We start from the raw sequence: 23,463 nt of genomic DNA, 5'->3' as shown, positions 1-23,463 counted from the left end.
CCCCATAACAACATGCTACAAAGTAGTTGCTGAGAGTTGAAGGGCAATTAGAAGGTAGCATGCTCTTTCAAAGGGGAGCAAGAAGTCCTCCTAGGAGAGGCGTTCTCAAACTTCAGTGTTGTAAGAACGATAAGGGTGTAAAATGTAGACTTTCAGACTCTGACTCAGAAATCTGAATTAGGAGGACGTTTGTAAAGCTTCGGGATTTCTGTTTTTAGCAATTACCTCAAAGGATGCTGGTGTAGGTGGCCCATTCATCATACCTTGAGAAACGACAGTCTAGAGTCTTGAATTCACCGTGCCACCAGACCACAGGACGTGAGCTGTGTGCTTCAGAGCTAACAGAGAGCTACCATGTGGGACCTGTTCTCTCTTCCATCACACAGGGGTAATTTACAGATGCTATGTCGGAGTGGAAAAATGTTACTGTGGAGGCACTATTTTGGGGAGAGATGCCATGTGTTTTAGGACTTTTCATCTCTTCAATTAGACGTCAGTAATTTGTTTAGAACAAGAGGGAACCAGGGTGCAAAATGCAAACGAGAAAAATGAAACCTGCCTTTACTGCAGGAGCCACAACCCCCAGCCCCCAACCTGTAAAAGGGCACCACTAACAGACAGCAAACAACCGGACTACACAAGATTTAGAAAGGTCAGATGTAGCAACTGTTTCAAGCTGTGCAAATGACACCCATGTTGTCAGTCAACGTCAGCTACTAGGAAACAAGTCATACCCTTCACAGAAATGTCTTCAACCGACAGAGGTGACAACGCCAGGAAATCTGAATTGAGCTCTACAAAAAATGAGAGAAAACACTTCACATCTGACTTTCTCCCATCACTAGGGCTAGAGCGGCCTGTTGCTGCTTCGTAGATAACTGAATCTCTGAGAGGTGAGGTGACTTGCTGTTGGAAAAGGATTAACAAAACCTTTTCCCCTTCTGCATGAGAATTTGACCTTGGGTTAACCTTCTATCTCTGTTCCCCTGGAAACTTGATAAAGATAGAATGTCAGCTATGTTATCAAGCAACACTGCTCATGATAAAATTGACCCTGGATAGTCATAACACATCTGGACGGACAAGAGCTATAAATGAGGGCCTGTTGAGGGCCACCGTCATTTTGGGCTCCTCTGAGTGCTGTGACTCTTGTCGATCGGGCCCAAGCCGATCGGTGGGAACCACAGAAGTTTTGCATGTGGAGCTGTTACAAGAGATACTGGCTCCTGTGGGTCACGTGGCTTTTAAGCTACAGAGACTCCTACACCTGCCCCCTGTGGGTCTTGTTCCCTCACACCTGAGCTGTCCCCTGAGGTGGGAGAGGGGAGTGACAGCTCCTGGATTCTGCGTGGACTGCTGTCTATATGCTGTGAGGACCACTCCTATGGAACAGAAACGTCCGCACTGCCCTGCCGACAACCTGTGATTCCCCTCCGTCCCCTGAGGAGTGGAATGGTGCCAGGGGTGGCCTGTGATGGTCCGAGCGTGATTCTGAACACATGCCGCACTGAGCAGTGCACTTGCCCAAAGCCACGCTCCTGGGAGGTGGCAGGGCCAGAACTCAAACTCAGTTGGCTGTCTTCAAGGTAAACATTTTCTCTTTAATTGCAGGGCCCAAACCTTTTCTCCTGAGGTAACTGTATTCTGGCCCAAGAGACTGGTGCAACCGGTGTGAACACTTGCCAGACATTCTTTTCGCCTCCAGTGCCACATGAGGTACCTAGGTTTGGAAGCATCTATTTCATCCTGCTTGCCCACCTCGACAGCGGGGTCAGCTGAGTCATTTCTAGATGATTCTCCCAGTGTAGGCAGCTCTTTGCAGGAAACTGCCCTCAGCAGGAAGCCCCTTTTCTTGTCACTTTAGCAAAGCTGTATTGTAACTAACTTTTAAACCAGGCGCCCCTCCCCCCCCCATGCTCTACTCATCTCCGGCCCAAACACACCTTTCAAATCTTTTGATTACACAATACCTTGCCTAACTTGTCAGTTCTTTCCCTAGATCAAAGAAGTAGAAATGAAGAATAAGTAATTAACAGACGACGAGATCTCTTCCGTAGCTTCCCCTTCGGTAATCTCCCGAACAAACTGTGTGACCAAACTGTGTGAACAAGATAGCATCTAGAGGAAGATCACGAGGCGTTGACAAGTCTGCCCATAAGCCTGCACACGGGGGGATGGCGACGACTCTGACCGCCTGTATCTCAATGATTAACTGAGGTTACTTCCCTGTTTCCCTTTAAAAGCTTTCATGGCCAAGTAGAATCTTTAGAGGTAGTTTTGGGGGACACTGAGTCCACCATCTCCCCAGATTGCCAGCATTCTGGTTAAAGGCACCTTTCCTTTCTATCAACATCTGTGAGAATTGATTTTGTAAGCAGCAAGCAGTGGGACCTATTCATTTCATTTGATAACACCAGAGACTTCTCTAAATGCAATGATACCCTGGTTCAAACCTCTAGATGACTTTTTAAGCCCTCAGACAATTATGGCTTCAGGCTGGAGGGTCATGGTGATGTCACACCTGATTCCCAAACCAAGGTGACTGTCACCCATGAGCACAGACGGGTACCCAAGCTCTCCCCTTGCCTGGGGTGACAGCTCTGGAATGGCAGAGGTCCCCTGATGACCAAGGGAGGTCCTACGCTGCCACTGAAACGATCTTACAGAAGTTTCCCTCTACAGGCCCTCCACGGGGCATGAGGTTATTAACACAGTGAACACAACACAGGTCCTCCCAGATTAACACCTGACCAGAAGAGTGGATGCATCATTCCTTCCCAGCCTCCCCTTCCTCTGCTCTCAGCAAAAATCCTCAGATGGAAATCAGGGCAAATGATATCACCTCTCTGAGGTCCTCCCCAGCATTCTGGCTAAGCGGATCTTTTTCCTCACCACTTTGAGCACAGCCCTATCACAGGACAAGTGAGCACCGCCCCTCCCCCAAGGCTATCCAGCTCCCAGTTCTCACCGTCTCTACGAACAGTCCAAAGCTGGGCACAAATGGTGACAAAACGAATAAAGGCAAGAAACAACATGAAACAGGTGCACCCCAACCATATTCTCTTCTGCGTGACCTGGACCACTGAATCAATTCCTTCTAGTCTAAACTGTAATTTTAGGTCAGCATCTTGATTAACGGCAGAACATGGGCAACTTCTTCGTGCTTCCCTCTCCCAACCACTAAGTCTGATAAAGAACTTGCTTTGCCAACCACTAAGTGACAAGTTTATAGAGATTCTAAATCAATGTTACTCAGATATGACATCGTGCTGAAGGCTGTAAAACCCCGTCTCCAGCCACGTCTGGCTCTCCTCTTCTGCCACCACAGGTAGGAGTGAACAAAGAGGAAGAAAGTGACCCAGAGAATGAACACCCGAGGAAGGAACCCACCAGAAAGCGCTGATGGGGCTCACATTAGGCAAGGCCAAACAGCCAGTGAAAACTTCACAGTGGCTTAGTGCCAGAGGACTTTAGACTCACTTTACAGAAGGGGAAACTGAGGCCTGGAGAAGTGTCTTGAAGGAGGTCATGCCAGGTGGTAGTGAGCTTGATCTCAAACCCAAGTGCGTTTGTACTATGCCACACTCACTAGTTGTGACTCTCAGCAAAGTGTCAATAAAAACAGTCAGTTTTTAGCAAATGATCTTGTTATTTCAGCTTCTTAAAATAATTTGCTTCATTTCTAAGACAAGGTATTTTTTGCCCAAGAGAATGAAAATAAAAGTGTCAAGTGTGGAGAGAAACTAGCCTTCTCACACATTGTTGCTGGGAATTATAAACAGGGATAACCTTTGGGGAGCAAAATTTGGCACTGTTAAAACAACTGTAAAATGTGCATACACACTCTTCAATGCAGCAATTCCACTGAAATGGTTGTATACATGCAAAAAAGACCTACAAGGATGTTAATCTCAGTACTATTTATAATATCAAAAAATTAGAAGCAAACTAAATGAAAGTGATTAAAAATATTAAGGTAAATTCATACTATGAAGTACTATGCAACTATTTTGTGAAAGAGAATGACCTATAAAAAGGGCTGTCCACGACTTGTTGATTTTATTTATTGATTTAAATAGTTCAAATAGTTCCTGCCGAAGAGTAAACATTAGGAAAAATTTATCAAAATGTTATAGTATATAAATCAACTATACTTTGATTTAAAAAAAGGAAATATTAAAAAAAACTTTAAAATAACAAACAAAAAATGTGATAGTATATGCATGAAAAAAATATAGAATATAAACTAAGTGGTTAACAGTGGCTTTGTCTGAGAGGTGGGATTATATAGGGTTCTTTTTCTTTTAATAAATTTGTGTTGTTCGAACACTTTAATATAATTATTTTTGTATTGAAAATATAGTAAAGATATGCTTTCTACAAAATGAAGAAAACCTTATTATTCAGAAAAGAACATTCCCCCATATGCACAGAATTCAGTCTAGGAATACTAAACGTTCCAAATTTGTATGATGGACTAAATACTTTAGACCTGTATTAGATTTCTGGCAGTGTTAACCTGTTCAGAGGATGTAAGTGAGGGAATGGAAGGAAGAGAAAACAGATCATGTCACAAATGCTGAAAAAGAACAGCTATTTCCTCTCCCCTGAAAATCTGTGATTCTGGCCTGGAGCCCTAGAGCCACTCGGAGCCAACAGAGGAAGTGAAGGGCAGCCGCGCGTCCTGGCCATTCCTTGACAGATGTTTCGCAGCCGATCCTGCTGACACATCCTGCAGGCCAGGCAGGGCTCTGCACGGTTGTTGCCTGCAGGAGTGCGAATCCAAGCGCAGACCTAAACCATGGCAGTGGTAATGATACAGCAAACAACTGGCAGGTTTTCCTAAAGGCTAAGGCTCTGCAGACTTTCCTCCAAACCTACAAAATCTGAAATTTGAATTTCTAGGAAAACTAACAGGTCGTGTTGCTGTACAGATCATTTCTTTCTGGGTTTTGTGTTATCAACAATGTACTTGGTCACTTTATGGAACAACATAATGAATTGTGTGAGTCCTGAGGTTTTTTTCTAGCTCTGAAGTACTACCTGTTAGTTTTCTTCTGCTTTACATCTCAGTTGATTGCCCAGTATAATCAGAACTAAATTCAGTGATGATGACAAAAGAGGACTTGTTTCTTTGGGTGTGATTTTAAGAGGAATGCTTTAGTGTTTCCCCACAAAGTATAAAGCGCTCTGAGGTTTTTGAAAAGTTGCCTGTTACAATCTCCTTTTATTCCTCTTAATCCTTTTTAAAAATTGGGACTAGGTGTTGAAATATTTTTGTCATTTATTGACAGAATAATGAATTTCTCATTGAACTTACTGATGTGATTAGATCAGTTCCTAGGACTGGAATTCTCGGGTCAATGGATCACATAGAAAAGCCTATGAATTGGTTCACCTGAGAATGAAATGCCAGAGCACAATGCAGTCCAGGTCTGACTGACTCACAAGAAAGCTTCAGGGGAGGACAGGCAATGAGATCCTATCACGGACTTGACCTCATGGGAAAGCAGTCCACACCTCAACTACAGCACCAACCACAATGAACTGCAATTCAAATGCTCACAGTTTCTCTCTCCAAGATTTCTCCAGGTGAAGGATGATATCTTATGCACCCAAGTACCTGTTGTGTCTTTTACATGGCCAGGTGGCTGAGTTATTTCTGTTCCGTCCCCACAAACTATATTTTGCACGCAAGCCGCCTACCTCAGTCTGCAACCAAGGTCAGATTCAAGGGAGAACACAGGGAACATGAAGAAAGGAGGAGGAAATAACGAGTCTCTGAAGGTAAAATCACATGACCCCGTTACTTCAGGATGGTGGAAAAGTATTAGTAAAAAATACCGAGGCCTGGGAATTTCCTGGCGGTCCCGTGGTTAGGACCCAGCGTTTTCACTGCCAGGGCCCGGGTTCGATCCCTGGTCGGGTAACTAAGACCCCACAAGCCACGTGGCTCGGCCAAAATAAATAGATAAATAAAATCTAGGTCTGCCCCAACCTTGCTTTACCTCAGCTCCCCAGGATAGGAGAGGGATAATAAACGCACCTCCCATGCACCTGAACCTCTATCAGTAATTTTTATCACTGTAAATCCTTGCAGGATTTTGAGCGCAACATAGCTCACACAGCATTCTCACGCATATCCCCTCACTTGACACGCCTCACAGACATCCCAGGGGACAGGACAGAACCAGAGTTCAAAGCTGGCAGTCGGACCTGGATATGAATTCTAGCACTCAATTAACGTGGAGGGCAAGTTACTAAATCTCATTTAGCCTCATCTTCTTTACCTGTAAAACTGGGGTAATATCTACCTCATGGAATGTTTCTGAAGATCAAGTATAACATAGTGAAAATCAAAGTCCCTAGCAGATGTTACATGCTCAACAAGTAAGTATGATTTCCTCTCCTCCTGACACTGGAGTTCTTCCCTGGGACAATGCCTCTATTAGCATTCACAGCCACCGTCCTTCAGGGGGCCTCCCGCCTGTCTGCTTGAGGCACAAGTGGCAACCCCTGCCCAGGACAGAGGCAGATTGGTGGCTGTGCCAGTGCCAGTGGGGAGCCCCTGGCTGGGCTGCCTGAGTGGCCCTATGTCTGTGTGGGCTCTGTCTGGGCTCTGGGTGGTCCAGCCACCAACCCTGCACCTTCCCACATATGTTCCCTCCAAGGGGAACCTTTTCTTTATTTTCTCAGTTTTTTGGACATTGGCCTCATACCCGTCCTTCAGACTGTTTTATGTCTATGCTCCCCAAAGGACTATGGGACAAGGGCAGGGTTCCCAAACACCTTCTCCTCTCTCCCCGCTCCCTCAACCTGCACATCTCGAGCCAGCTCTCAGTGGCAGGGTTTCAAGCATGTCTTTTCCACTTCCAGGAAAAGCACAGTATTAATTGTGGTTCTGGAACCAAAGTGCCTGGGTTCAGTTCCAACTCCATTTCTCACTGTTGCTGGTGTGACCTCGGCAACCACTTAACCTCCCTTAACCTTAGTTTCATCCTTTGTAAATGGGGATAACAACACACTTTGGGGGAATTCAATGAGGCACACAGTAGGTACTCAACAAAATTTAGCTCTTTTCTATATTATGTATATATACATAAACGTATCTGGAAGGATATGCATAGAATGGTTTATAGTGGTATGCTTCAGGGAGCATATAGAGGAGAACTTTTATTTGATAGAAACTTACACCATCTTACAAGCATTCGTTATTTTTGTAATTTAAACACACTTTTAACAAGAATACACGGGGTATGGTAAAGAAAAGGAAAGGAGAGGGGAAGGGAGGTGGAAAAAGAAAAGAAGAAGAAAAATGGTCTGCTTGAGGCAGAAGCCAAAGGCTGGATCAGAGTCACGACTGGTTGAGACATTCTGGTTACAGCTTTAGTGCTAGGTGCAGAGTTCCCCATGCCTTGCCAGAGAGAACTTCTGCCATATATATGTCAGCCTTACACAGATTTCCTTCATATTTCCTCCAGTGTTCCAGGTGGGAGTGGGCGTGGGGGGAAGCCCAGCTCCATTGGATTAAGTTATCCTGGGATGGAGAGGTGCGGGCAGGGAGGTTCTGATCTCGTTCACGGTGGGAGAGCTGCCCAGTCCCCTGGAGCACTTTGCGGGGGGCGGGTGGGGGTGTCTCCTGGGTCCCAGGGGAGGAGGGGGTACATCCAGGACAAGCCCTAGGAAGCTTCCAAACTACCAGGCAGGAAATGCTTCCAAGGGACCTGGGCATGCCCCCCTAAGAAGTCTAGACCATTTTGCATGGGAGGAATAAGGGAGGGCTCTGTCTATTATTGAAGAATCTTCTGAGCGGTTTCAATTTCCCTGTTTCTCCAATGTCTCATGAGATACAGACTGCAGCAAGCAAAGGTTTGTTTTACTACCTTCTGTGCAAGAGTCCCCACAGGGCTACTTACATTTCTCCCCCAACCTAAAAGCTCAGTACTATGCATAGGAAAAAATCATATCCTTTTTTGGTAAGAGCTACATTATCAGAACACCAAGAGGAATGCTGCCTACTCTTTATGTGTAGCCAAGATATTCATTTAGCCAACCCACATTTCGGACTTTTTCAAAGGGTGAAAACCCTCCTTGTTCCTAACTTCCCTCACATCACTTCTGATGGGTAAAAACCTTATCAGTGCACAAAATGCATGCCCCAAGCAGCTTGCATTTCTAGAAAACCACCTCCTGTACAGAGAATGTTCTATGAATGTTTTCAAATTGCAAATGCTATATTGCTTCTGTGTGTCTTCTGGGCTCCACCCAGACAAACACAGCTATTCCTGCTGGCAACTATGAATATGTAATATTGTCCCCACCTTATTAATACCTCTGCTAACAAAGTTCCTGCCAGCCAAGCACGTCCTTGTGACCGTTCCCATCACTATTTGCAACCCCACACTCACCCAATAGAACTGGATCTGCTATAAAGGAAGATGCCAGAAAGGACCCCCAAGAAGGTGGCTTACCTTTCTCATGGCTGCTTGCTGGTGGGGGTGGGAGTGGGGAGGTGACCGGTTTGGACTTGTCATAGTTGTTAAAGCTCTGGCTCCGTCGGTTGTTAGCAGTGGCTGACCCTCCGCGTGTTTTGGCCTCGCTGCCTGCAGCGGATACCCTCGCGGTAGGACCTGGAAGTCTAAAATGCAAAAGCAACAGAGTAATGGCTTCAGTCTCAGGAGAACAGCAGTACCTCAGAAGGTACTGCAGTCATGCAGGAGGTAAAAGAAACCATTCAAGACATCGGGTCGGTGGCGGTTTGCCAGTCCAAGGACTTACTGGAACCACCACAAACATCTAGGCTAGTAATGACCCCAGTAAAGTCCAAAAGCCAAGTGTCAGTAGTTTTCCTTTGAACACAGACAGAAATATATGAATATGTCTGCTGATTAGAAATACAAAGCTCGGGAGTTCCCTGGTGTAACAGTGGTTAGGATTCTGGGCTTTCACTGCTGTGGCCCAGGTTCAATCCCTGGTCGGAGAACTGAGATCCCACAAGCCACACAGCATGGCCAAAAAAAATACAAAGCTCATCTTCCTTTTTCTCTTGGATGAGTAATTTTACTTTTCAATAGGGCCAAACCATGTCATCTCTAATTCTATCAAGGGCAGAACATAAAGGCCTGTTAAGACTCTAAACTGTTAAACTTGTGTGTGCATCTCTTTTGACAGATACTGAAAATGGTTTTTGCCATAATCTAGGGATGTAAGTATCAAGAAAAAGATATAATTTATGATGGTCAGAAAGGAAACTGCTACCTCAGAACCCAACTCATCTGCAATGAAAAATTATGTACTGGATGGAAACATTTGTTCAGAGACATACATTTTCCTTCAACATCTGACAACCTGTCTCCATAGACATTACTCTGAGTCTGAAGCTCAGCTTCTCTGCACAGTAGATGGATAAAATCATACATTCTTTCTGTAAAATGAGCAGGAATCTGTTAGCCTAAAGACAAACACACACTTTCCCTTTAAATAAAACACTTCATTTTTGGGTGGTTTGGGAAATAAAGTCAGTAGACTAATCTTTGGTAATGTGTCTAAAGATATTATGGCCCATTCCCCAAAGAGTTAAGGCTATGACTCCGCAAATCAGAATTTTGGTTCAGGGACTACTACGTGGACTCTTTCCAATCATTAAAATTGAAAGATGAATAAATGATGAAATATTTAGTTATATCTTTCAGCTAAAACCCACTTAGCAGTGTTGAAAAGCCACTGGAACCTCAGCTGACCAGCATTAGATCTAGCGATAAGTCTGAATTTTCAACTCATAAAGCTTTCAGCCTTCTCTTTCCACACAAATCTCTAAGCACCAAAGAAGTCTGCAGTCTGGAAGCATTTTAGATAGAAGCAGGCAAACGCTTTAAATTTTTCTTGTTGGCTGAGCAAGAAAAGATGGCTGGAGAGTAAACAGAGAACATGAGCTGGTGTGAGAGGACTATAAGATTTATCCAGTTAAGAAGAACCTGGCCCAGTTCCTTAACTGGGAGCTAGGAGAGAAGGAAGGCAGTGAGTTCTTCCCCCCAAAAGTGGCGGAGGGAAGGCCTCACTTCCCACTGCATTAGGAGGATTTGCCCCTCTGTTAATTTACCCCATTTTGTTTAGTGAAGATAGTCACCGCATGAAGACAGGCACAGAGTGGGGTGCAAAACCAGCAGTGCCAGTGCCTGTGTTTGCGGACCAGAGGCGGCCAGGTCAACTGATCAAGGAGGTCCAGCAATGGGATCTTGGTACCTCTCGGTTCTGCTTCCAATGCAAACAGCACCCTGCAAGCCCTCCAAGACGGACAATGTTACCCGAGGACTCACAGCCAATGGCAGAACTACTGCAGGTGCAGACATGGGGCTCCTCGGGGCTGGACTCTGCAGGAGTCTGTATGCCCACAGATAGGCCTGCAAAAGGATTATGGACATGTTCCAAAATGATGTCACAGCAACAGTTTTAAGTGGTGCAGGGTAACACAGGTGACAGTATTCTACTCCCGTGGCAAAGAACAGGGAAGCAAAAAGCAATGAGGAGGGAAAAGATGCGTTCCAACGAGGAGGGAAAAGATGCGTTCCAACGAGGAGGGAAAAGTTGCTTGAGAGGCCCCACTGCCCTCACCTGGGACTGGACCACAGATTTTTCAGAGCAGCACAGGGCCTTTATAGAGGCAAGAAATCAAAGTATTGGATGGGATGGCCACACCCTTGAATGAGGTAGGCAATTTGGTCCTCTGTGAGGCAGTGTGGTACAATGGATAAAATATGAGCTTTTCCCATACAAATATGGACATGACATTGGGCCAGTCTTATGATCTGAGATTCACATTCCGTATTTGTCACTTTGGAATAATAGTAAAGTACCCAATGGGATAGCTGTAAACTTGGAATGGGACTTAAGGTCCAGCCTGTTGTAAGTACTCAGTGCATGCTGGTTCCCCTTATCAACCTTTCTGCTGAGCACAGATTCACAAAGGAATTGGACATTGTCATAAAGAAAACATGCTATGGTAGAAAAAAGAACCAGACAAATAAGGAAGGAATCAGGCAGATCTAGGTTAAAGCAGCAATAGAGAGCTGGACAAAAATCAACACACAAGAGTTGGAGATCAACATTTCCAAAGAGGCAAGACAGGTTTTGGCAGACAGGATTCATCATCTCCCTAAGGAACATTCGAGGAGAGAAACTGCTTCATCCAAGCATCTGTGACGAAGACCTTACACTTGGGGTACCTCTGAGCCATCTGTGGGGTCCAGACTGAAACATCCCCAGTCTTGGATTAACTGAGACGGCTCTGGTTTCCCAGGGGTGGTCACCATCAGATCCTCTTCCTTGAGTCAGAACCTAGAGGTGCTACTCTGATGGGAGTGACCCATCCTTCAAATGGCTACAGGTTGTACCAAGTTTTCTGAGACATGGAAGAGGTCTCGAAGGCCTTGAGGGCAGCTGACATGACAATAAGGGATGGTTGGCACATGTCGAGCCATCAAAAGCCACCATAAAGCTCAAGCCAACTCATGTCACCCTCTACCTCATCACCATTACACCCTAGTAAGGACAGCTCCCTTAACTTAACCAAATGGGAAAACTGGATGGAGACCAAGTAACTTCTTCCAAGTGTCAGAAGGAATCTATGTGAATACTGTGCTTTAAAACTTGGGTTCTGTTGCGGATGGGGTTGGACAGTTGCTTGCTCCAAAGCAAGCCTCCTCCATCCCTCTGAAATTTTCAGCAGTCTGCCTCACAAACAAAGGCCATGAATGAATGTGTGATGGATGGGAAGTAAGGTAAAAAAGCTTCGTTTGGATCCACCCAGGAGGGAACCAAAACATCCCTTGGGATGATGAGTCAATCCACAAACTGAATTAATTCAGACTGAATTGTGAATACAGGATTTCAAAGCCAAAGGTGACCACGAGATCCTAAAATACCTGAGCAATCCAGGTGAGGGACCTGGACTTCACAAACTGAAGCAGGGATGTGCTATGTCTGTGTTTCTGAGTCCTTCCTTACCCCAACTCATATGTTGAGATTGTAATGCCCAATGTGATCGTATTAGGAGGGGGGGCCTTTGGGAGGTGATTAGGTCATTAGATAGAGCCCTCATGAGTGAGATTAATGCCCTTATAAACGAGGATCCAGAAGTCTAGCTTGCCTCTTCCACCACATGAGGACACAACGAGAAGTCAGCAGTCCGCAACCTGGAAGAGGGCCTTCACCAGAATCCGACCAGGCTGGCACCTTGATCTTGGACTTCCAGCCTCTAGAACTGTGAGCAATAAATTTCTGTTGCTTGTAAGTCACCCAGCCTGTGGTGTTTTATCATCGTGGCCCAAAAGATTATCACAGGGTTCTAGCTCAATCTTATCTAGATCTTAAGGGGCTGATTGACCCTAGCTGACATCTCAATTACATACGCATTGATAAAAGAATATGAAAGGTCAGAAGTAATTCAAAGAAGAGAAATAATGACCTCGGAAGTTGTTGGAATGGTCAGGGAAGGTTCCAAATAAAAGCAACCCCAGAGCAAGATGTGGCATGTGGAAGGAGAATGTGAGTAGAGGGCAAGAAGGTAGGGGGCAGAGGTGTCATGCAGAGAGAAGGTTGTAAAAAAAAAAAAAAAAAGCACTGAAGAAAGAAAGGCCAGTGTGCGCTGGGGCTTGGGGGACAGCGTGGGAGGAAATGAGGCTGGAAAACCAGGCGGGGGCAGCCTTCAATGTCACACTATGAACCTTGGACTTGGTCCTGTCCTCCAGCAAGGAGGCATTCATTAGGGAAGCTGAGAACAGAGCTAGAGTTGAAAAGCAGAGTAGCTTCCAGGTCACAGTCACACAGGCCCCTGGCTAACATTCTGAAGTTCATTACTGTTAACATCCTTGTGCATCAGGAGAACTTCTCTCAAGCCCCAGCCTGCAAGTGGCTGCTGTCTGTCCATTAGCATCATTCTGCTGCAGAGCTGGGTCTTGCTCATGTGGAACAGCTGCAGATACCAAAACAGCTGCTGCCCAGCGATGCCTGCCTCATGAAGAAAAAGCAGAGAGAGGAGAGTGCAGCAAGTCAACCTCGAATCATCTACACCCTGCATCATCCAGAGTGCCAGAAGGTTTCAACGGCTCCTTTGCAAGAGGGACTCTACTTCCCATGATCATCCCATGTCCAAACAACAGTTACAAAATGAGAGGACACAGATGTGTTCTCTGAAACACACACACGTTGCTTTTTTAAAAAATGAAGTTTAAGGGAAGAGGTGTAACAAAGAGGCAGAAGGAAAATCCTGCTGCTATGGGAGCTATGGTCAATTTCTCCAACATGTGCACAGCCGAGCAGGCAGGATGGTAAGACTGTTGTTCCTGGCACATAACCTGTGCGTGCGTCCCGGCTCCACGCGTTGTACGTGCTGATGGGAAGAAAGCCGTTCCTCTCCCCCAAACCACTTCAAAGGCTGGGAGCAGAAGATGGCCCTCCCAGGAAAGATGGCAGCTTGTGTGCACATGCTCAGGACCTTGGGGGTGGGGGGGGGAGGGCGGAGGTCATAATTGGAGATGCTTTTGCTAGACAAGATGATTAAATGCTGAACCTCTCAGCTCCACGACATCTGCTTTTCAGCAGCTGGGCAGAGATGGCTGAACTACTGGCCACACTGATTCTTCTCCACGAGATGGTCGCATAGAGATCGACTCTGTGAGACTCGCTAGAGCTGACCCAGATCAACCCAAACCACCAACATCACCCTATCAGCTAGTTATGGTGCACTGATTACATGCCAGGTTGCAAAGGACTGGAAATGACTTTATTTAGTCCCATAGCACTGTGAGTGAGGCAGGACTACCCCATTTTACCAGTAAGGAAACACAGGCTCATGGAGATTAAATAATTGGCCCAGGTAACATAGTAAGTGGTGAAAACGGGGTTTGTTAGGTTTGACTGCGAAGCTGCACTCTTCGTCACCATGCTTCAATGCCTCCCACAGGTAGAATAAGCCTAAATACCTGAGGCTCACCAGGGATGCCAAGAGGCAATATACAGTGATCAAAGGTGGAAATTCATGGAAATCCTTCATCCCTGTACCAGTTCCCTCCATAAGCCCCTTCCCCGTAGATTCAAGATGAGGCTTCCCACCCTGCTCAACATCCTTGGTGCCTATCTAGGTGTTTGGCTCTGGCTGGTGTTCAATCAATGTTTGCACCTGAACAAGAGACCTATTTCCAAAGCTCTGGGAGAGGTATCCTGCTCAGCCAGAGGGGTAGGTAGGGCTGTTCCTTTTGGCAACCAGACTTTACTACTACCCCTGGTGGTGCCTGATCAGCTAAAATGTTTACCAAGACTGTGCTCAAGTCTAGGGGCGGGGAAGTGGGGGGGAGCCGAAGGCAAGGAGTGTTAGATGAATAATAAAATGAAGACCATCCCTTTGTCAGGCTCGTCAGAAACAAAATGTATCCAAAAGAAACTCTAGGTGACAGACAGGACCCTGATGGAAAGCCAGACCTTGGCTTCGGTCAACTTGGAAGCCCTGTGCCCAGCACGCCCTCAGGGCAGGGCAGACACGCCCTCATTCTTCAGTTCTTCCTCTCTTCCCCCCCAACCCCACTCCACCTCCTTCCATCATTTGGGACTGATAATAATAGATCATTCACGGGATGGGCATGTGCTTCCAATTAGATTCTTTCCCAACTAGTTCCTGTTTTCTCTCTCTTCCAGAAGTAAGCACATCGGGGGAACAAACACTAGATTTCAGGTTTCCTCCAAGCTCCCCACCCCCTTCCTTTCCTGTGTATGGACTTTGCATGACACTCAAAACACAAAAAATGGGATCCCAGGTTACCAGTGCAGTGGTGGGGAGAGGCTGTCTATCTGACTTGGGCCTCGTGCTGTTGGGAAAGCAGTCACTCTCTAGCAGGGTGCTATGATCTCATGTTTGTGTCCCCTGCTCCCCAAATACATATGCTGTCATCCCAGTGTGACGGTATCTGGAGATGGGGTCTCTGGGGGGTAATGAGGTCATGAAAGTGGAGCCCTTGTGATGGGGTTAGTGCCCTGGAAGAAGAGACAGAGACGGGAGAGCTTGCTTTCTCTCTGCTCTCCACCATGTGAGGACACAGGAAGAACACAGCCATCTGGAAAACGGCAAGAGGGCTCTCACCAGAACACGACCATGTTGGCACCCTGATCTTGGATTTCCCAGCCTCCAGAACTGTGAGAAATAAATCTCCATTAAGTCACTCAGCCTATGGTGATGTGTAGTAGCAGCCTGAGCAGACTAAGACTCATGCCTATGAGATGCAGTGATGAATGTAGGTCCTCCAGAACCAAGTCTGGGTAACATGCTGACTTGTTCTACAGAGAAGCAGCTGCCCTGTGGCTTCTCCCTGCACCCAGACGGATCCTGAGTTGGGCCTCCCCATGCGTAAGCTTTTTAGAAAAGTTAACTGATTAGAAAAGGCACCCACCTGGAGCCTAAGAGCGTGGGGCAGCAAGCAGACGTTCTGTACCTATTTGTTGCATGAATACAGAGAGAAATGCAGTCTGGCCATCCCTTTACCTTTACGTGAGAATTCAATGAAAAAGAAATACCAGCCATAATGAGGAGGAGACTCTGTTTCTGTCAGGATGCTACAAGGGCAACATGAGGCAAAGGCCAGGAGGAATGGCTGAAACGTAAGATTTTAAAAAGCAGCCTCAACAACCACATAAGTACCAGAATTCAAGGAGGAGGAGGGGGCGGGGAGAGATGTAACATAGTGGTTAAAGTGAGGGTTCTGGGGTTAGATTACCTGGGCTCAAATCCTGGTCTTTCCACTTTCTGTGTGACTTTGATAACTTACCGAGAACTTCCTAAATTTTAGTTTCCTCATCTGTAAAATGGGGTTAATAACATGACCTACCGCAAGAATACCGATGTGAAGATTAAAAAAGATAATGTATTCAAATTGGCACATAATAAGCATTCAATAAAAGTTAGCTGTTGATACCTTTAAAACAGAGTAGATACAGGGATATAACTGGCGTTTGCCATACCCTGAAACAGGTCCTGACAGGACGCGGTAGATGCCAAACTGAGTCAAGAGAATTAGTAAGCAGCCCTAATTTTTATTTTCAGGGAACTGAGGTGATCTGTCCATGGTACACATGGTACACAAGAGCACCCAGAAATAAAAATGACACATTGCCTTATTGCCTTGTCTCCTCTGAACAACTGGATTCATGCTTCAGGTCTTTAAAACTCAAGAGAAAACCAATCCCACATTAGTAATTTTAATGACAGCACCAATAACAAAAAGCATAACACACATAAATGAGATGCAGGTGAGGTGGGATCAGGGCCAGGACAGAGCAGGGAGCCAAACTCATCATAAAACTACTATGGAAAACCACCTACAAACTCACCTCTCTAAATCAGAATGGACTTTGATGTCCAAGCAATCAAAGACAAAAAAATCAATGAAATGCAGAAACAATACGTACAACTCAACCTCACTTACAGATCACACACACACACACACACACCCCTTCAACAACCCCATGGCCACTCTCAACTCTCTAACACTGGGTCATCAGCCAAAGCATGTTTGGTTTTCCCAAACTGCAAACATGACACGGGGAGGGGGACCAAAAGGAAACGCAGCCAGAACAAAAGGAACAAGGGGCTGGGTTGAAACCATGCTTCGCGGGACGCGGAGAAAGTCTAACCTAGAGATCTTTTTCTGACCCAGAGTGAAGCGGATGATTTTGCTTTGTGATGAGTCCTTGGAAGATGCACTGCATGATAGGAAAGAAAAAAGTGGAAGAGATGAGTGAGGGGAGAGAAGATGCATTAGACACACAAATAAATAACAGGAGTCCTGTGATAATGCGAATGCCCCTGGGTTTCCCTCTGCCCGCTTTTTCTACAATATGCAGCCTTCTTTCTAGGTCTGATTTGATAAATTTCCAACATGAAGAAATTGCTATCGAGATTATCTAAGAACTTTTGTGGTTTTCTTTTTTTTTTTTTTTAACTCCAAATCTCTTTTCTGGTATCAGTCACTATAAGTCCTTCTTCCACAATGACACTGAAGCCAGGGGTCTCGGACAAGTAAACTTGGTAACGTTCTAAAGTATTCAGATGTCTCTATTTTGCATGCTTGTTCTACCAGGGTGGTTTTTCGATGAATGTCCTGAATAGCCCATAAAGTTGACCCTAAACAAGGGTGGAGATGTTTTCACGTTTTGCTGGTCTTGGGAATTTTTGCTCTCCATGGTATAAGCAATGATCATTTCAAGTCTTCCGAACTTGCTACATTCTGGGCTTTGAACCATAAATTTATGGATATGAAGAATCATGGTTGGACTTAATAAAAGGTTAAACTTATTTACTGCCTTATGAAAGAAAGAAATATTTATCTTTCTTGCATCCATACATCTTATGCCACATTCGTAAAAGGATATGAGGTGAGAAATACAATGTTAGTGTCATTAAACTTAGGAAGTGAAGGAAGAGACAGAAGTGAATGAATTAAAGAAAGTAATTGTTTGGATTTTTTTCTAGAAAGCTAAATATTGATAATATGTAAGGTAGACACAGATAGAGAGGAATTTCATGAGGTGAAATATGGATCAAGTTCTCAGCCATCACGTAAATTAACGAGAAGAGCTGCAGGTAAAAGTGAGTCTCCATTCGGCGGCCATCACAGAGGAGTTGCTGTGATTCCTTCATGCCGATATCTCAAATTTCCTTGCTCAGCTTCCACAACTCTCTTATTAACAAACACTACGGAAAAGCTGTAAAGTTTTAGTATTTGCTATCCTGAGAGGTACTGTATTTAGGCATGCTTGTATCTGGCAGAGTTCTAATGAAGGATCAACACAAACCTGGTATTTGGGGGTTGCATCAACATTTGACGTTAATGATCAAGGGTCTGAACCATTATCCCTGGGACTTTGGTTATCGAAGTCAGAATTTGGGGATAGAAATACAATGAAACAAAGCCAGGGAAGTGATTTTACTACTCTTAAATTTACAGCCAGAGCATGAGCATGGGGTATCACATCTCTAGACCTTGAGAACAAGATTATCCTCTGGAAGTAAAATTAGAAACTATCAGTATATAATGGATAAAACAAATCATCTGTGAAAGTAACCCAATATGGGCCAAATAAGGGATGAATGAGGACATACAGCAACTCCAGAGCCAGTTTGTGTCACCACATTGCAGGGTCAGGGGGCCATGATGGCAGGAACTACTCTGGAAAAAATGGATATAAAAACCTGGCTTAAGTGAGTTTGGCTCCTCTTTAGGTAAAGCATTTATTTTTTATTTTTAAAAATTTCTGGCTACCTCGCGTGGCATGCAGGGTCCTAGTTTCCCATCCAGGGATGGAACCCCTGCCCCCTGCAGTAGAAGAGCAGAGTCAGTCTCAACCACTGGACTGCCAGGGAAGTCCCCCTAGGTAAAGCGTTTATTAATAGTAGGATGTTTTTTCTTACTGGGAGATGGGTGTCCTGACTGTAACATCTGGTTCTTTTTTTTTTACGATTTTAATTAATTAATTAATTAATTAATTTTTGGCTGTGTTGGGTCTTCGTTGCTGCACGAGGGCTTTCTCTAGTTGCAGCAAGCAGGAGCTACTCTTTGTTGTGGTGCACGGGCTTCTCATTGCAGTGGCTTCTCTTGTTGCAGAGCACAGGCTCTAGGCGCGTGGGCTTCAGTAGTTGTGGCACATGGGCTCAGTAGTTGTGGTGCATGGGCTTAGTTGCTCTGCGGCATGTGGGATCTTCCCGGACCAGGGCTCGAACCCATGTCCCCTGCATTGGCAGGCAGATTCTCAACCTCTGCGCCACCAGGGAAGTCACCATCTGGTTCTTCTGAGAAGACAACTGCTTACTATGGAAATGGATGCCTCAGGCTAGCATAGCTCAGTGACAAAAGCCTAGTGTTTCTCAACACATGTTCCTTGGAAAGCTATGCAATGAGATGCTCTATAAAATAAGAGTTCTGTGGCTCAGTTTGAGAATGCTTTCTACGCTGCCTTCTGAAGATTCCCAGTACACATGTGTTCCTCCCCCCACCCTAACCACCCCCCCCCGCCCCCCGGCTTCCTTATCTCAAGAAATGCCACCATTTTCCTAACCGCTCAAGCCAGAAATCTCGGCTTTATCTGTGATTCCTCTCTCTCTCACTCTAGATAGTCCATCTACTATCAATTCCTCTCTCCCTCACTCTAGACAGTCAATCTACTAGATAGTAGTTCTGTTGGCTCATCCTCCAAAATATCCTGAACTGGTCCATCTCCATGTTTGCTCTACCACCTTGATCGAAGCCACTGTCATCTAGAGGACCACGGAAGCCTCTTAGCTAGGGTCTTTCCTTCTATTCTTGACCCTCCCAGAGTCTTATTCTCCAGAGAGGAACAAAAGTGACTAAAAAAAGAAACAAACAAAAAAAACTGTAAATCAAATCAAGTCTCTCTCCTGCTCAAGACTCTCCAATGGCTTGATACCTTTAGAATGAAATATCAACTCTTTAGCCTGTAGAGCCATCACTGTGACCTCACTTCAAGGGCCATGGGACTACAGAACTCTAGGGGCCACCGGTCAGCCCTCTTTGCTTATAGGCTGCCTTTCACTTCACACCCCCTTCACCCACTGAACTCCAGCCACACTAGCCTTCTTTCTGCTCCTCCAAGCTGCCAAGCTTACCCCTACCACAGGGCCTTTGCACCGGCTGCTCCCGCTACCTGATCTATTCTACACCTGCACGGACAGCTCCCTGTCATTCATATTTCCATTTTGGTGTCATGTCCTCAGAGAAAGCCTCCTATCAACCCAACCTAAATTATCAACCAGGTCCCTCTGATCCCATTATCTTATTGTACTACCACCATCGGATATTTCTCTTCCCCTTTTGTTTGCCTGCCCTCCTCCAGTAGAAAGTAGAGAGCAGGCACCTTGGCTATCTCATTCACCCTTGAGCCCCCCAGTGCCTAGGACAGTGCCGGGCACACAGAAGGCATTCAAACACTAACTGGATAAATGAAATGCATATTGGCCGATTCAAGGATCTGAGTAGACCCTGCAGTAACAGTTACACAACTTAACCCAGAGGATTTCCCGATTTTTCCCCCATAGAACCCTTCCGCTGCATGTTACCATCCAGGGAATAAGCACTCTGCAAAATGCAGTGTGGGAAATGATGTCCTGATCATTTAATCATCCAGGTCCACCGGGGATCTCCGAGCAGAGAATGGCTCCCACCCAGGTGGTTCTTCAAGGCAAAGGTGCCTTGGCTGGCTGCCTGGGTGCCTGTTCCTCACTGCTAGTGCAGGCTTTCCTACTAGCCCACACATTTCCATAATGGGGACTGGATATAATTAGATAATCAGTTAGGGGCTCTGAGTTACATCACATCGATAGATGTGCTAGTTTTAACACCATCACAATTGGGAAACAGCGCTTCTCCTGGGGGAAAAAAGCTGTAACCATCTATAAGGCAGCTGCTTTGTTTGAACCACTTTGTGCTTTGCCTAACTACAATGGACTACTAAGGGTATGACGGTGTGTGAGAAAACCTACGATTATTAATGCTGGTGCTTCGGGGAACTGGAAAGAAAAAGCCATTACTCTTTAGCATATGTTCAATGAAATCAAGCAATCAATTCGATCAGTGGCCTTTAGGTTTGATAGCTAAAGGTTTATGGCTTAAAAAAAAAAAAAACAATTATGGTGGACTTTTCTCCAGAACTTTACTATGAGTCAAAAACTTTCTAGTTCCTAATCTCCTCCTTCTTTTGTCATGAAAACAAATGTTTTACGAGGTGATCTTCTGCAGATCACCTGTTTAGGAATGCATCTATACACTGTAACAGAGTAGATGGAAACTGCCCCAGCGTTCTGCTAGCGTTATCATTCTGTGGCGAGTCCCTCTGGCAAGCGTGGGTCCCTCTGGAAACAACAAACAAAATCTAGGTCCTAATCCAAAAAGCAGAGGGCCACAGCTGACACTGCTACCCGGTCTCTAAGGTCAACAAAAGTCAGTCACATTTAATGGTAACTGCTCCCCATGAGGGGATGCCGGCCCCCTCAGGGAAGGGGGAATGCCTCTTTCCCTGCTAAAAACCACCGGCCATCTTTCTTCTGTGTTCTCAGTATTTCTCTTCTGGCAAAGCAGAGGCATCTGCTGGAGAACTTTTGCCTCCACTAAGGGAAATTACTTGCACATATAACACTGAACACCCAGCTTGTAGGCAGACACGCAAAAGAAATTTGAAGTCTATTTTAGGGGCTGTTGATTGCCTATGAACGTGTGCGTGGGTAATAGGCCAGAGTTCAGGCAGGAGCAGCTAATTAGCTCTGGCTGCTGGCGATTCTGATCTATAAAAGTACACCTCTCCGCCAGGCACATCCATTTCAAGGTCACGCTAATTCCCCACTAACTACCGGCAGTTCTCAGCATCGAAGAGGCGCAAATGACACACACGTCCGGCACAGGCTAGAATGTGGTCAGTGGGGCAGAAGACCCCTGAAAAAAAAGCAGAAGTATCATTTGGCGAGGAGAGCCCACCTGGACTGCATCTCAGCTTGTGCTTTGGACGGCTGGTGCGGCGCTGGCTGGTGAGGCTGGCACAGGGCTTGGGGAGCGGCGGGCACCTGTTGCTGAGGAGCGCCAGCCTGGCACTGGGAGGGGGCCCCGGCCGCCGGGGACACGGAGGGCAGCAGTGGCGAGGGGAGGTGTGGCTTCTGGGGCTGCTGCTGCTGCTTGTACCGGGAGAGGCTGAAGAAGAGGCCTAGAATGGCCTTGAGGTTTCCATTCCTGATCTCTGCAAGACAGTGAAGAGACTCTGGTTAGAGGAGGAAGCCTTTCTGGGGAGCCCTGTCTCGCACCCTTTCAAGAGGCTGCTTCAGCCCTCGCACGAGTTTTAATCCCTCTAGGATATGACAGATTTCCTGAACACTTAATTGGTGTTCCAGTCAATTAAAATCAGGCCTAAACCACAAAGAAATTAGTTGATTCTCCCCACTGGGATTAGAGTGGATACCCGAGGCAAGCGGCAACTGGGATGTCTGGTGAGTGCCAGGGGGAAATTCTCAGGAAGGACACAACTGAAAAAGACAGAGTCCCGAGCAAGACTGTGCTTGTTCAGGACACAGAGCAAGCCGTCCAGGGACAGAGGCACCGCGGGAAACTCACCGGTCTCCACGCGGCCCTGCCCAATCCGTGCTCTGCGCTTCAAGCCACCCGGAGTGAGCCAGTGGCTGCCGACCCACTCCAAAACCCTCGCCCTGCTTCGCCCAATCATCCTGCCCTCAGATGGCTCTGTGTCTCTCTTGCCTGTTGAATAAATAACTTGAACTTGGGGTGGGCGTGGGAATAGGAGATAGGGGTTGTTTCCATAAAGAACTCACACAAAAATTCTCCTATATTAAAAGAAATTTGTGCAGACTGGGGCTAAGAAAATTTTTTATTCCAGACGTAATTTTTCCGATGTTAAAAAACGCATTTGCCTCGAGCCATGCATTAAGTGCTGCAGAGAAGGAATAAAATATTTATTCACAGGCAGAGACTGTGGATGCAAGGGTGTTTCCCCTTGGGCAATCCCTCCTTTTCTGCAGTTCTTTTAACACCAGATGCTGATGGCCAGGGTCTAAACTGACCCTGAGGGTAAAGTAATAGGGCCACCCAGCATGGGGGACAGAGAAGAAGGAACCTAGGGGCTCCCTCTGCTTTGCTTCTACCCTTAGGCAGAATTTCTTTTTCTGAACTGGCAAGGGGGTTAGAGGGAGTGGGGTTGGAGGAAGGGAAGCCCCCCTCCCCTGTGTGGGTAACACACACCTCCAGGTTAGCCCCAGGCTGGGCAAGAGGATGCTGACAAAGGAACCAGAGTTTCCTCCAAGGACCAGTTGAGGGGCAGAAGGCATGAATGGGGTTCTTTCAGAAACAAGCCCCATTCCCTGCAAGCCTGTCAGTGGCCTGGGGTTTGATCCTGCTGATTAGGTCAGGCTGAATTACTTCCTGTTGGAGAGTTCCTCTTTCCAGCCTCTGAAGAAACTGACAATACAAACTACTAAAATCCAACTTTCACCCTCTGCTTTGGAAGCTAGCATGTGCTGATTGTGGGACAAAACCGGCAGGAGCCCAGCTTTCGGAAAACCAAAGCCATGAGTTGCAGTCTGTACTCTACCACTTACTAGCTGTGCAACCCTGGACAAGTCACTTAATCTCTCTGGGCCTCAAATGACAATATTGACACAGCTTGCCCCATCACACAGGGTTGTTTTGCAGATCAAACCAGAGCAGAGATGTGAAAGCACAACTGTAAACAGTCACGTCCTTCACTGGTCTTGGTTACTGTATGACCACAGCAGCCTCAGAATCCTGTAGGAGATTCCCATGCAGTTCCGGTTTCATGCCTTAAAAATTATGGTTTTTACCATGTGACCTTATAATTTATCATGAAAATTACATCATTTTTGAGAGTGGGAGGGAGAAGTTCTTGATT

The 23,463-nt window shown here is 46.0% G+C and overlaps 1 protein-coding gene across 7 annotated transcripts in view; it reads right to left on the bottom strand.

The window, feature by feature from the left end:
• NAV2 (neuron navigator 2) overlaps positions 1 to 23,463 on the bottom strand; it is a 399,145-nt gene that overhangs the window by 204,201 nt on the left and 171,481 nt on the right. For 5 of the 7 annotated variants that reach the window (XR_005021033.1, XM_036862156.1, XM_036862161.1 and 2 more), the window contains exons 5-7: positions 21,528 to 21,783; positions 16,678 to 16,746; positions 8,472 to 8,638 (exon numbers count right to left, since the gene is read on the bottom strand). Coding sequence is in view for 6 of the 7 variants with exons in the window: in XM_036862156.1 (XP_036718051.1) it covers positions 8,472 to 8,638; positions 16,678 to 16,746; positions 21,528 to 21,783 (492 nt within the window). In the remaining variant the exon portion in view is untranslated. The remainder of the gene's footprint in view (positions 1 to 8,471; positions 8,639 to 16,677; positions 16,747 to 21,527; positions 21,784 to 23,463) is intronic. The other 2 variants (XM_036862158.1, XM_036862159.1) reach the window with 1 other exon arrangement.

This window comes from Balaenoptera musculus, chromosome 8 (genome assembly GCF_009873245.2).
Source record: "Balaenoptera musculus isolate JJ_BM4_2016_0621 chromosome 8, mBalMus1.pri.v3, whole genome shotgun sequence".
Lineage (NCBI taxonomy): Eukaryota > Metazoa > Chordata > Mammalia > Artiodactyla > Balaenopteridae > Balaenoptera > Balaenoptera musculus.
This window is presented reverse-complemented; position numbering and strand designations above follow the sequence as displayed.